We start from the raw sequence: 14,690 nt of genomic DNA on the forward strand, positions 1-14,690 counted from the left end.
TCAGTGAAAAAAATCTATCATTATAGGAGTGTCACAATGATGTGCTGCATGAAGTGAGCATGTTCTCCCGGTGTGTGTGTGTGTGTGTGTTGGTTCTCCCTGGACATCCCAGGATATTCCAGAACTACAACCCGCCCAGCAGGCCCAGTAGTACAGGCTGTATGGTAAGACACATTGTGAATTGTAAGTCGATGTTTTTAGTTGCTTTTAAGATGCAGAGGGAGCAGGTACAAACAAATATGACCAACTACTTAAATAGCATCTGAAATACAGCAGTGGGCATATTGTTCCTCAATGACAAAGTGGGACATGAAAGAGCTTCCTTACAGAAATAATACCGTTGTAATTGTTTTTTTGTAGAAAGATTGAACTTGTGATGGCATATGGCTCTGCATTCAGCCCAATCCTACCAGTCTCGCTCGGCTACAGAACCCTGATGCCTAGTAGCAACACGGAGGTGGCAGATAACACTATCTCACTCTTGAGCATCCACTTCCCCTCCTTTCAGTGGCCTGAACAGCTGCAGTTTATGGCAAGCTGTGCCCGAGCTGGCTCTTCTTTGCCTCCTGCAGCAAAGGAAACAATGCGGCTGTGCCAGATGACAGCTCAGTCCATGTGTGGACATGCATGTTATGGCGTTACAGAGCTGCAGGGAGGAGCAGAGCTGCCACAGTGGTTTACTGATGTGGAGCAGGAGATACAGGGCAGAAAAGGTCAGATAACAGAAAGTTAGCAGTGTTATTAGATGAGCATTTTATACCATAGAAGGTGGTTTACTTGGTAAGCATGACTAATAAAAGAGAAATACATAGGCTACATTCACACAGCAGGTCTTAATGCTTAAATCAGTTTTTTTTACTGGAATTAGATTTTTTTTTCATGGTCATTCATATGCCTGAACCATGCGACCACAATCAGACATCTGTGTGAATGGTTTTCATCCCAAAACCAAACTGCATGCACAAAAAAATAACGTTGACATCACACAGCAACGCTCTGTTTATGGAAGACATTCATAGATGGATTTTAAAGTTATTCTGTAAGGAGAGTCAACAATATAGTCCCAAGATCATAACATGAAGGAAGCTAACAAAATGAAAGCACAACTAATATCAGCGGCTTTTAGTGGAGAATTGACTGCAACTTCTGTAGAGGAACCTATTCAGATATGTCGTCAAAGCCAGGAGTGAAGGGATTGTGATCCTACATACAGACTGATTCCATCATTTCATACTTACAATTTACTTCTGGATTTCCCCCTGCCTGGTTTCGACGACATAAAAGTCGGATAAAATTCGACATGACCGTTTAGACTGCAGACACTTTGAAATTTGAAAACAATTAGATATGTGTCTGATGCAGCTCAGGATATGAAAATGACAAAGATTGGATATTTTGAGTTAAAGATTGGAATCCGGTTGTTCAGACTAGATTTGCGTTGCATTTGCCTGCCGTGTGAATGTAGCTTCAGCTGTGTTGCTAACATTCTCCATTCAAGAAGATACAAAATGTAATCCTAAAACATTAGAAAATGTGTCCATCTATATCGGCTCCATTTGCTGGGGGGCAACATCTTAACCATACTTGAACTGCTATAGGGGGGCCGAACACAAATTGTATGGGCCCGGTCATACTTTGGACACCACTGCTGTGATGGAATCATTTGCAGACTAATCGGAAACAACTATTTCTCTGTTGCCAAAAGCTATTTTTAATCAGAAATCTGAACTGATGAAAAACATAGCAGCTAGTCAGACCCGTGGCAAACAATAAACTTCACACATTTCTGTCAGGTATTTAAAAACTAGAAACAGTTTGAAAATTTTCAGAATGCTTTTCCATCTCCTGTGTGATGCAGAGAGAAATTACATAAAAACTATAAAAACTTCTACAAGTTAAAACTCATAGTTTGTTAAAGCAACTAGCCCCCAGCTTGACAGTTTGAATCTTGACAACCTGGTGATATGGCTTACAAATAAAATCTCCAATGTTCTTCCTGCCAATTCCAATTTTCAATTTTGATATAACTTTACTTTCTTTTCTAAAAAGAAATCACAAATATTTTTTAAAAGTTTTTTTTTCTTTCATCCCTTCCGTGAGTGGACTTGAATTCAAAGATTTTGAAGACATTAATAAAAAAAAAAGTCTGTAATAGATTCTTTCTCTTATTGTGGCCTTTATCAAATATAAATAATTTAGATAATTCTAACTGACCTAAAAAAGAAACATTTTCTCAGATTTAACTCTGTGAGAAAAAAAGACGGATGCCTTTTTATCTTGCTTGGTTTCCCCCAGTGTATTATAAGCCTGGCGGCCCGCCATGCTTTACTAGCCCCGCCGCCAGGCTACACTTTGCTTGTTTACGTTTCTAGGAAAGGAAAAAAAAAATGTTTTTTTTTGTTTGTTTCTTAAAGCCGAGCTGCAAGCATCTCTGTTGCTCTTAGCATTTCACTAGCAGAGCAGATTTATTCCTAAAGGATAGGTTTATAATAGATAGGTTTGTAGTTTATGCATTTAAACCCGACAGCGCGCGGACCAATCACACAGCTGGCGCCTCTGCGCTTTGCCTCACGCGCTGCCGCTGCTTTACCTCAGCAGAATCGCGCGCACCTCCTTTCACTCAAACTGGACACAGGCTGACCTGTATGGCTATTTACATCAACCTACTGTGAGGAATTATGATGCTTTGGAGAACTCTAGGGAAGAGTTTAAAACCCGCCGCGTTAGCTCTGGTTGCGCAGCTCAATGTGAACCGCAGGAATAACATGTAGCGAATTCAGAGGTGCGTTGCGGAGCGGTGAGAATGATTTATCTTTGTGAACGAACAATTATATGTGGCGTTTACATCTCAACACGCTGCCCAGCGTGTGGCTCTGTGTCTGTCTTCCCTGTAAAGTTTATGTCTGTGGCCCTGGTTGGCCGGAGCGTTTGTGGATAACGAGCAGCGCTAACCTGATCATTGTTAAGAAAATAAAATTTTAAATAAGCTAGTTTTAAAACCTAACATGTCTTGATTCAAATGGCCTAGTTGTGGTTTTAAATCAGTAACGTATTCTGGCTTTTTGACCTTTATTTTACCCGAAGTTACACCAGATGGTTTGCTAGGATCGTTTGAACTGCCTTTTGTCTGTGTGGGAAAACAATACAGTAGAAGTTCCAGCTTTTCACACTCATCTGTGAAAGGCCGTAAACACAGCAGGAGTTCCTGGCTTCAGACAAAGGGTCAGAGATAACTTCTGGTTGGATGAGCAAAGATACGCCTTATTTGAATAAATTAAAGAAAAGAAGATAAAACTTTCCACACAGAGTAACAAATTAGATTTTGCTCTTGCAACTCTCCAAAGACGTCTTTGGATGTCTTTTCTTTTCTTTGCTTTTCTTTTTTCCTTATTCTTTCCATTTATGTCAGGTAAATGAATGTATGTCTTCATTGTTCTGCAGTTTCTGTGTAAGTTCATGCGTTGTCTTATATTGGATTAAACTCTACAATTCTGTCATGTCAACACGCATTGTTGTTTTTCTTGTGGCTACACGCGGCCCACCGGGAGGACCTGGGATCCAAAAGGAAGAGAGAAAGCCAATCTTTTTCCAAAATTAACTAATTTAGATATTCTTCCTTAACATCATGCAGGTTCAGCCTGGTGAGGAGCTTTCGCGCTCTCCTCGGAGTCACGCATCACGCAGATTTTATATTATTTTTAAGTATTATTTTTCAGGTTACACGATGCATCAAACCATATCAAATGTGTTGTCTACTTGGAGTTAATATGCGCCGCCGCACGGAGATCTGAGAAACTCGTCCCATAAACTCGACCAACCAGAATAGTTTCTGTGACGCTTATTAAAAACTCAACAGACACGAAATGGAAGAGTTACTAAAGCCACATTAGCAGCATTGAATTAAATCTCCTGTTTGTTGCGCATTTCAATGTCACATGCTGTTCTTTTTTTTTTTTTCTTTAATTATGTAAAGCACCTTGAAATGCCCTGCTCCATCAGGCCCCCTGAAGCCCTTGGGGGCCTGATGGAGCTGCTGACTTATTTTGGATTAAACAGAAGTGCAAATTTGTTGTTTTCAGACTAGTTGTGGGTTTAAATAGCATTTTACTCGAGAGTCTTTTCCCATAACATATAATTACACAGTAATACTTTTACATTTCCTGTCAACTTAACATCTTTTAATACAAAACACGGTGGACCACCGGTGGACCGACTCGACACCCCGACCACCGGGCTTAGCAAGTTTTCTGGGGGAAACCCTGTCTTGTATGTAAACTTCTGGTTTCAGCTGTCCCTATATTATATTGATTGTGTTTCTAGCAATACATCAAAATAAATTCCAAACCTTATGTTGTTTTCACAAAAAATATTGACTTGACTTGATGTTTTCCTCTGAAATTATAGGTAATGTTGCAGTCTATTTAGAATGAAGGGCTTAAAAAATACTTCTTGTGCAGGGTGATGCATCGTTTGTGAACATTCTGTGGTATATTTGGGACCAAATCATCCAAAGTTAGAATGTCTTTGTCAAACCTCTGGGAAAGCTGTGAATCTGATCTGGTTGAAGTGTCGGGTAGATTTCTGGTTCTTCTTCCTGCTCAATCAGTAGGCTTTAGTCTCAGCAGTCATTACACCAGACAGTGACAGCACCCGTTCTGCTAAGCTGCTATTTCCCCCATTTGCTGCTGTCCATCAAAATGTGTTCCTGAGTTGAAATGTCAAGGATCTGACAGAAAGTGGAGGGAGAGATCTTCAATCTGAGCCAGTGATCTGAAACGTGAGCAGCAGCAGTTGGTGCAGTGCCTGCAGTGGAACTGGTTCTGTGGCCCACATCCACAGATCATCTTACAACCGTTACACACTCTGCCTTTATTGATAAATCCTGCATGCGTTCTGTTTCTGGAGAGAAGAGGGTCAGTGTCAGGACTGACGGAGGAGGACAGGTCTGAACACGGTGCCTGGTATAGATGTTCTTTGGGAGTTCCTGTAGTCATAGAAACACACAGTGACAGCTGGGATAAAAACTGACCTCTAGAGGAACTTTCACACTCAGGTTCCTAACCCTGAACCTTCCAAAGATGTCATAGAAGCAAAGATAGAAGTCTGCTTTAAATCTATTTCTGTTGTTTATCTGCAATGGAAACAGTGACACCTGGTGGACATTTGGTGACCCAGCTTTTAACTCTTCTTACTGTGGGTGAAATAAACCGAGTAGGTAGAAGAGAAAAGTGGAACAGTACACTTAAACCTAGATATTTACACTCATTTCCTCAGTCTTACATGAAATGTGACTAAATGTTTCCTGTTTTTACTCAGTTCAGGTTCACACCAATGCTTTCCTTTTTCTAAATGCCAGAGATTGTTTTAGAGAATTGTTTTAATGTCATGGTAGTTTTGACCCGTACCTGCTGACAGAACCGGTGCAATGGGATCAGGTTTATAAGCTGCCTTGCTCACACACACACACACAAACACACGCATACACACACATGCACACGCACACACACACACACACACACACACGTACATGCATTGCAGAGTTTCCTCCGGTGTATTATAAGTAAGACGGTTTGTTTAGCACTGTTTGTTTATTTTAAATAGGGTTTTTTATACTCCAGTACAGTGACAGTAAAGATAGATGAAACAAGGTTTATAGTTGATACATTGAACATATGATGCCTGCTGAATTTTGTAGCTTTTAACATTATTTAACCCCATAATGGGCCGCTGGGTTGAAACGTCAAGGAAACATCTGTGGCCTTAGCTACCAACAGGCTTAGCAGATTTCCTTTGGGAAACCCTCCACTGTTTTAGTCCATAGTACTGAGATCATGGTTTTGTGATGGCCACTTGAGATTAGTGGCCATCTACTAATGTCATTAGATCAAAATTTCTTTAATTTTGGAAGACTAGCGATTGGCCAATGCTAACATGTGAAACCGATCTTCTTTACTTCAGCAAACGTCTGAAAATCAGTTTCTGTCCCCTATTGGTCTGTAGTGAGAGAGGGCTGACTGACTGACTCACCCACCAGGTCATGTCTGCATGAGCGCGGTTGACAATAATAACCACACTGTTACAAACTTGGCAGCTTTGTCACTATATTTAGCTTTTCAAACAAAAAAATGATATCAGCCAAATTCAGAATTGGCAGGTTAAGTTTTTAAAGATTGGCCAGAAATCTGCAGTCGGTGTACCATTATTTAAGCCACTTTCGACTCACTAGATGGTTCTGAGGGACATCGTCCACTCAGGACTCCCATCTGTGTCCAAACTTCAACATCACCCAGACATGTTCTCAGACCACAGAACATGTCTTCAAAACAGTGTTAATACTTACAGCACTGGTCTAGTCTGGAGGCTTTTGACAACAATTTTTGGGATTTTAGTTTCAGTCACATTTCTGTCAAATGTAAACTAGACTAAAACCAAAATTTGTTTTAGTCTAGTTTTACTCACAGACAAAGGAACAAAGGATATTCATTCTGAGCTGGAATATAGTTACATTTTGTAACGCACTAGTGCACAGATAAACTTTTAAACATTATTTAGATTTTCCTTTGACTACATTTTCAAAAACTAAAACTCAGAAATAAAGATTTATTTAAAAAACTAATGTGATCAGATTTCTTTTTAAGATGTACGCATACATCATTCCCATCTGACATGTTCTATCTGAACAATAAATGGGTTTATTTAAGTCCCAAGTATCAGTGATATACCTGTCACAAGTACTGTGAAAGTAATTTTAAACTTTAAATAGGGTTTCTGGAGGATAACTATGGGTCTGTTACTGTAACAAATTTAACTGGATAATAAATATCCCAGAAGTTATTGTGATAAACAATAATCACAATATTGTTGTTTGAGACCAAGTAGCATAATGGTAATGGCGTTATAATGCAAGAACACTTTATCATAGATCAATAATCTTTAAATTCTCATGAACATTTAACACTGGAACTGCAAGACATTTTAAATATGCAAAATAAATAAACAGAACAAAAACAACAGAAACAACAAATAAAATGGATGCTTTAGTCTGCAAACAAAATTGTGCATTGAAAAAAGTGGCTAGTTGAGACCAAAGCACAACATTAAAAATTTTTGTTGTCCAGTTTTTGGTAGAAAGAAAGGAGAAAAAAAATTTAAATGGAAATTAAAAATCTATTTTAAAAATCTGAACTTGTTTTAATATATTTGATATATCATACAAGTAATCATGGTGTCAGGTTGATTGGCTTCTCCAAATTTTCCCTAGGTGTCAGTGTGTGTGCGTGTGTGTGTGTGTGTGTGTGTGTGTGTGTGTGTGTGTGTGTGTGTGTGTGTGTGGTTGTTTGTCCTGTCTCTCTGTGTTGCCCTGCGACAGACTGGTGACCTGTCCAGGGTGACCCCGCCTCTCGCCCGGAACGTTAGCTGGAGATAGGCACCAGCAGCCCTCCCCAACCTCACTAAGGGACAAGGGTGTATAGAAAATGGATGGATGGGTGCAAGTAATTGATTTATTGCTTATTGCGACAGGTGTAACTACTGTAACGTCACACAGAAGTGAAGCTAAATGTAGTTGATAGCTACCAACAACGCTCCTGACAGCTGAAGAGCATGAAGCCTACAGGAGATTTAAAGAAACAGAGCAGTATTTTCAGGACCAGTTATACAACAAGGCCAGGCCCTGTTGCCTTGGAAATTGCACCATCAATTCAATACAACTTAATTTAAAAATACGTTATTGATCCCAAAGGAAAATTAAATAAAAAAAAATGAATTAATTAATTAAACTTAGGTCCATTTTGGGATCAGTCCCCTGTATGTTCTGAATCTGATCTCAGAACAGTCAACTGGCCTGGTGTGTATTTTTGACCGGTTTCCGTTGGTTACAGCTGCTCCATGCATGTTGTGGAATGCTCCTGTGTGTCCACTCCTGTGTTTATGGTGTTGATCTGGTTTGGCATCATCTGACAGCAGAATGGGTGGGGGAGACAGGCTCTGTGAAAAGGTTGTTGTTTCTCCTGCGCCAGGAGGCGGTGCTCAGCAGGACAAGCAGTGGGCCCTGCTGCCGCTGATCAGCCATGGATATGTGGGTATACACAGCAGATAGATGGATTCTCTAATAATTTCATCATGTTTTTTTTTTTTTTTTTTTTTTTTTTCAAAAATGTTTACCATAGCTCTTTTCATTTATTACTTAATGTGATGTTTCTATAACTAAAAAAGACTTTTACAAAATATTTTTGTGTTAGTTTTACTCAGTATAATGAACACTGGTCCAAAAGGTTTGGTTTTTGTCTCTCAGGGTACCTGAATAACAGTGAAGCATCTAGAAGGAACAGAACAGACTGGACTTCTTATGGAAACTAAGATCCTTCAAGGTTTGCAGCAAGATGCTGCAGATCTTCTATAAGTCTGTTGTTGAGAGTTTCATCTTTTCTCCCATCATCTGTTGAGGCAGCAGCATCAGAACCGGGGACCTAAAAAGGCTCAACAGCCTGATAAAGAAGGCTGGTTCTGTTCTAGTTCTGTTCTGGTTCTGTTATGAGGACGACTTTGGATCTCTGAATATGATGGTGCAGAAAATGATTCTTCATAAAATCAAGAACATTATGGACAACCCTGATCATTTTCTTCACGAGACTGTGATGGCAAAACAGACAACTTCACTGTAATATAGACTGCTACAGTAGATCTACCAACAGCCATCACTATCTAGAATAACTCTTTGAAGAATTTGAATTAATACGAGTTAAAACTACATTTATTTCTCCCTGAGATCAATAAAGTAGAAGAGATTTCATCTGATTCAATGTTAGAGAAAAAAGGTTCTACATGTTTTAAGTGTATGTTAATTTCCACTGCATAATAGGTTCCAAACCAAACATTCTACAATGCATCATGTTGCTCCTTACAAATCATTCAGTGTAGTAGTCCATAAACAAGTGGGCCTGTCAAGTGAGTGCGGCTAAACCACCAGTTTGTCCAAACATCTGATTTTCATGTGTTCTGCTCACAGGATCAGCAGCTGGAAGCCAAGAGACGGGAAGGTGATCCAGAGGAAGAAGAGCAGCCTTCCTCCCTCAGTGGAAGAGCAGCTTCCTTCCTGTCCAGCTGTAACAGCCATACCTGCACAGCAGCCTGCTACATTGAGGTACCTGCACCAGTACCTGGAGCTTCACTTCATTCATTTTGTTTATTGTGCCGCATGGGGTTGAAACCGTTAATCAGATATCATGATTTATCAATTATCGTCAACATATATATAAAACCTGAATTGACTCAACAATACCAGGAGTCTTACTTAAAATATTAAAGGAAATGTGGATATGCGTGTGTACGTGTGTGTGTTTACTGCAGCAGTTTTCCATGTCGAAGTCGGCCCAGATGCCGCTGTCCAACATCACGGTGCCAAAGCCCTCCATCTCCAGGGTGCCCAGCAGCATGGAGGGCATCAACCATGAGCTGGAGAAAGTCTTCATCAAAGACAACGGAGAGAAGGACGAGCTCAAGGTTCGTCCCTGTTGAGCTGCTTCTGTCCTGTGTCTGTCAGATCGTTGTGTCTCAGAGCTCATTCACATTCTGTTTCCATCCCCTGCTGCTCTGCAGTCTCTGGAGGTTCCAGACGGGCGTCGGGCACCCTTCCCTCCCCAGCAGCGGAGTAGTAGTTCTCGCAGCGTGGACACCCAGACTCCTTCCGCCCCGGGGCGGTCCAGCAGCTGCTCTAGCCTGTCTCCTTGTCCCTCACCAGCCTGTCCTCCAGGGTCACATGATGGCAGTCCTTACTCCACAGAGGATCTGCTGTATGACCGGGATAAAGGTCAGGAACAGCAGCATTAAAAACATTAATGTCTCAGTCCAAACCCAGGCCTGACCTGAAGCATTGAGGACCAAACAGGGTCAGATGTTATTCTCACTTCTATGGATTTTTATATTTTCCACTACCTGTTTAACAACCACAGTTACACTGTGGAATGTGATTTCATCCAGATGTAATAACATATTCAGACATCATTGTTCAAAAATGCCAGCTGGTAAAAATCAGGTCCGCACAGCAACAGTTCACACCGCTGAGCGCTGCCTCGTGTGTTGTGGTGTCTCTGTAGTTTACCTCGGCACAGATCACATGTGCTGCCTTTAACTCAAACTGGACCATTTGGAAGACATTCTTGCAGAGCAGGTTCACCTCTACTAGTATTTATATGAACCCACTGAGGCTCATTTTCAGAGTACTGCATCGAGGTAGGCGTCAAAAATAAAAGCTAATCTACTTGATCGACTCACAGTCACCCAAATATTATTTATCATATTATCACGCTTTTAGAGGTTTACATTGAACGCATAGTGAGGCTGATGTGAGTGCGCAAATCTTTGACAGTGAATAATGTTTGGTGTTTACTTTTCACACACGTATGGGCACTACTAAACCATTACCTCAAATTTAATAGCAAATTAACAATAAAAATCAATATAAATTCTAGATCTATGATCAGTGTTAAAATTTCAGGAATTCTGCAGCTGCTTAGTTTGCTCATGTTTTGGGTCAACAAGCAATAAATGTCTTGTTTTAAGATCAGTTGGCTGATTACTAGTGCAAAACATTTATTTTATTTCAATTTGATATTGAATATTTTTGTATTTGCATTTTTAAGACTCCGTGGGTGTGCTTAATTATTGTCAACAATGTCTTCCTAGAAAATATAATTAAATAGTCATACAACTGTTAAGATGTTTTAAGACAGAAATAGCTGTTTTATTCCCATGCAACCTATAATTTACCCAGTCATCCATGGCTTTCTTTCTTAGTTCCTTACAGTTTTTGTTCAATATTTTATACGGAATAATATATATATGTATATATATATATATACATTTTTCTAAATGCATATCTTAAGTAAACACACATTTATAAACATGTATAAGATATTTTTGAATTGAATTTGAATTTAAATTGTATTAATTGTACACATGTCCAAGTTCATAGTGAATCTGGGAATCTGTGGAACCTTTTAAATCTTCTCTGAACATTCCTACCCTTGACATCTAAGGTGTTGAAGCAGGCAGAGCTGCCACTGTGTTGGTGTGGGATCATGAAGGCCTCTTCTTGTGTGCATGTGTGTGTGTGTGTGTGTGTGTCTGTGTGTGTGTTCAGACAGTGGCAGCAGCTCTCCGCTCCCAAAGTTCGCCTCCTCGCCCAAACCAAACAACAGCTACATGTTCAAGCGCGAGCCGCCGGAAGGCTGTGAGAAGATCAAAGCCTTTGAGGAGATGAGGTGCAGACCCGTTTCACACCCGTTTTCATCTGCCTAATGAATGCTCCCCCCTCAGTCACTGTGCTTGTTCCCCTGCAGCTCCCGGCAGGCGGCGGCAGCAGCGGCCCCCCTCTTCTCCTGCCCCGACAAAAACAAGGTCAACTTCATCCCGACGGGCTCAGCGTTCTGCCCCGTCAAGCTGCCCGGCTCCCTGCAGCTGGCCCCCTCCTCGGGGCCCGAGGAGGATGACAGCAATGCCGGAGCCAGCCAGGGGGCTGCCTCGCTCTACGGGACCCCCACTCAGGTTTCCACCAGCACCAGCACAGATGACCCACCAGAGGAGCCGGGGTCTCTGTCAGAGACTGCAGACCCCCAGACAGACAGCTAGAGCTGGGCAGGGCTGCCATCACCACCACTGACTGTCCCACCGGGAGGGCCTCGTCTCTCTGTGCTGACCCCCTCCACCCCCATCCTATCACTGCATGACGTACAATGTCCCTTCATTTCCACCCAGACAGACGCTCGGAGCCGTGTGCAGGGGGCCGCCGGGGGAGGGGCCCCGCCCAGACATCCCTGGGAACACCCCAGCATCATGGAGGGGGGGAGGGGCATGCATTTTAAACTGGTAGTAGATTTCTGATTAAATTATGTGTTGTGTTCTGTTTCAACATTCACAGTATGAATAAGCTGTAAACGTATCTACAGATATATCCAGACACACATAGCTCTATGAAAGACAGGAACAGCTCGGTGAAACCTCTGGACTGGTTTACTGTGACGGAACGAACCGGAACAATCCGCTGCACTTCAGGATTCTGTTTACACTGTCAGTTCACAGGAAGCCCTGACTCCAACAGAACACAATTAGAGCCTAGACCACAGAAAACTGTTACCACAGCCACTGCACAGTGTGTGCATCTGGGCGTGGCTTCAGGTGTTTCACAATCAGATTCTATACTCAGGTAAATTGGAATGTGTGTCCATACAAAGTATCTGCAGCTCCACAAAGCAGAACAATTCCCTGTCATGTCATTCCTAGTTTCTCTCCATTCCCAGATGGATCGCTCCGAGCGTCCCAGGGCCCGCTCCGGGGCCGGACTGGTTCCCAGCCCGCAGCTGGAGCACAATAGGGACCACACACACTCTGTGCAGAGGTGTGTGTGCTGATGAAAGCGTTTCCACCAGGATTTGGAAAATGCAGCAAGGGTTGTTTTAGTGTCTCAGATCATAGTGGACCCCCTGCTGACGGTGGGCCGTCACATCAAACCCAGACAGTTGGTCCTGCAGGAATGCAGACTGGACGTGTAAATATACAAACATTTATTCTGATTTATAGCTTAATATCAGCTTTATAACCTTTTGAGGTTGATGAGAATATCTTCAAGCTGGATAAATGAGGAATTCCCACTGGTATGTATGGAAAGCCTTTTTGTCCATCTAATCCAAGATGAAGTTTATTAAGATTCCACAGAATGGCCTCTGTGTCTTAACCAGACAAGCAGCCATCAGCTTGACAGAGATCACAATCAGACCAGTTTCAGTTACTCAGCAGGTCAGACAGAAAATTTTGATTTAAAAAAACAATTTTCATTAAATGCATCAAACATAAGACCTCCTGCTATTTTCAGTCTACATTCCCACCTATTATAGGCCAGACCTTTGATGATCTTTTTAAAGTTAGAAACATAAAGTTCAGGAAACTGAACTGTGATGTATATATTAGAGAGAAGCTTGCATTTCCTCTGGATTTATATATAAAAATGTGCAACCCTTTTTTTTCTCTTATCTTAAGATAAAACATATTAAAAACTATCCAGGAAGAGTCTGATCAGTGCATTTCTTTTACTCTAAATAAAGACATAAAATAAAAATTGACACTGAACTTTAATTCAAAATTTCCTTTATTTAACAAAGTAAAACAATAAGCAAAGCAGGTCATGTTTGGGTTTTTTTACCGCTAAGATAAACTGTAGGCATAATAAATAAATGTTTGTACTCAGCATACCTCCAGTCTTCATTCTATTTCCAGAACAGTCCTGATCCGTGAGTGACATTCCTGAGATTTGACCATCCCAAAATACAGATGATTCATTCCTGAAGTTCCTCTCAGCCGTTGGATTCCATCGCTGTGAAATCGTAACATGGAGATGTGAGAGATGATTGGCTGCAGATGCAGCAGCGCCTTCATCAGATGAAAGGAACCCGCTGGCCTGCCTCCCTCTCACTGTCTGTCTGTTACCGCAGTGACGCTGCCACCAAGCAACCAAACCCTCTCAGCATCTTATTTATTCTGTACAAGAGTGAATCATAACCTGCATTTATTTTACTATCTGGTATGCTTGTTGACTCCCTGCATTGATGTTTCATTCCTATTTTGTATACATGTGGCTTTCGAAGAGGCTCAATGCAGTGTTGTAGTTTATAAGGACATTTCAGCACCTTACCAAGAGCTTTAGCTTTCCCAGTATCCCACATATGCTTGACATGGGTAAACAAGTGTGTGCAATAATTTGAGGGAAAAACAAACAGAAAAACAAAGGTGTTGTCATCCAGGATGTTGCCCGTTCTTTGACATGTTGCATTGCTTTGGTGTTGAGTTCGGAGGCTGGATCAGCAAGCAGCTTGTTGCTAAGCCATCTCCAAGACCAGCACTGCGAGTGACCAGAGCACATCACCGGCAGGCAAGGGTGTTCCTCAACTCACTACATGATACTTCCTTGTGTAACCTGCAGTGTCAAAGTTCACGCACAATGGCAATAAAATCTTGGTTGTTTTGCCCAACTGTGTTGTGTGTTTTTTTGTGTGTGTGTGTGTGTGTGTGTTGAGGGCAATTAAAACAGCAAAGTGACATGAATTCAGTAAAAGTCAATTAAAACAATGAAAACCATGGGGTTCATTCCAGATTCAGCTTACAGCTATATAAACACGTTAGGCAAATTAATATTTGGTATGAGTTTTAAGAACACTGATAATTAATTCATCAGTTTCATGAGGAAGTATCAGCATGTCCTGATGTGACTGAAGGTCTGCTGTCTGACACTTTGACTTTAAGTTGCAACCTTTAGGCAACTTATGCAAGGAGGAGCTGAGGACTCCTTGCATAAGTTAGAGTACAAATACTAATTTTTTTAGTATTTGTACTCTATAACTTAACCATTAATCATGAATCTTTATATTGAATACAGACCAAAAAGTCTTTTACATCGACATATTGGGGCCATTGTTGATAGGAAAAAAAAAGATGAGTAAATTTCTGTCAAAAAACTCAGAAATTTTGAGATTAATATTTTTGTTTTCTAGAAAAAACGTTCAGATTTTCTAAAGTTGAACATTTTACTCCTTTTTTTCTGTCTACTACAGCCCTAATGTGCCGTCATATACTTTGAACTGTTGGTGCTTAATGTTTCCATTGTGTTCCACCATACTGCTGTCTGTTTTCAACCAACTCTT

At 41.1% G+C, this 14,690-nt stretch overlaps 1 protein-coding gene across 3 annotated transcripts; it reads left to right on the forward strand.

Moving 5' to 3' along the window:
* On the forward strand, positions 1–14,021 carry glcci1a (glucocorticoid induced 1a). Of its 3 annotated transcripts, none has more exons than XM_016674471.1 (6): positions 1–164; positions 9,008–9,142; positions 9,349–9,501; positions 9,598–9,808; positions 11,141–11,261; positions 11,340–14,021. In XM_016674471.1, exons 1-6 carry the CDS (start codon positions 60–62, stop codon positions 11,626–11,628), a joined length of 1,014 nt encoding a protein of 337 aa, XP_016529957.1. In that variant the 5' UTR covers positions 1–59; the 3' UTR covers positions 11,629–14,021. The 3 variants fall into 3 exon arrangements, with proteins under 3 accessions (XP_016529957.1, XP_016529956.1, XP_016529955.1); XM_016674470.1 differs by lacking the exon at positions 1–164 and adding an exon at positions 7,515–8,077 and having other exon boundaries at positions 9,352–9,501; XM_016674469.1 differs by lacking the exon at positions 1–164 and adding an exon at positions 7,519–8,077.
* Positions 14,022–14,690: the final 669 nt, after the last annotated feature.

The sequence above is a fragment of the Poecilia formosa genome, unplaced genomic scaffold, assembly GCF_000485575.1.
Source record: "Poecilia formosa unplaced genomic scaffold, Poecilia_formosa-5.1.2 Scaffold96, whole genome shotgun sequence".
Classification (NCBI taxonomy): Eukaryota; Metazoa; Chordata; class Actinopteri; order Cyprinodontiformes; family Poeciliidae; genus Poecilia; species Poecilia formosa.

Excerpts from the sequence above, each read along its gene's own strand:
- glcci1a (XM_016674469.1), top strand. The coding sequence starts at position 7,967 with ATGGGTGGGGGAGACAGGCTCTGTGAAAAGGTTGTTGTTTCTCCTGCG. Across the intron at positions 9,143-9,348 it reads CAGCAGCCTGCTACATTGAG|CAGTTTTCCATGTCGAAGTC; the intron begins GTACCTGCACCA and ends TGTTTACTGCAG. Across the intron at positions 11,262-11,339 it reads AAAGCCTTTGAGGAGATGAG|CTCCCGGCAGGCGGCGGCAG; the intron begins GTGCAGACCCGT and ends GTTCCCCTGCAG.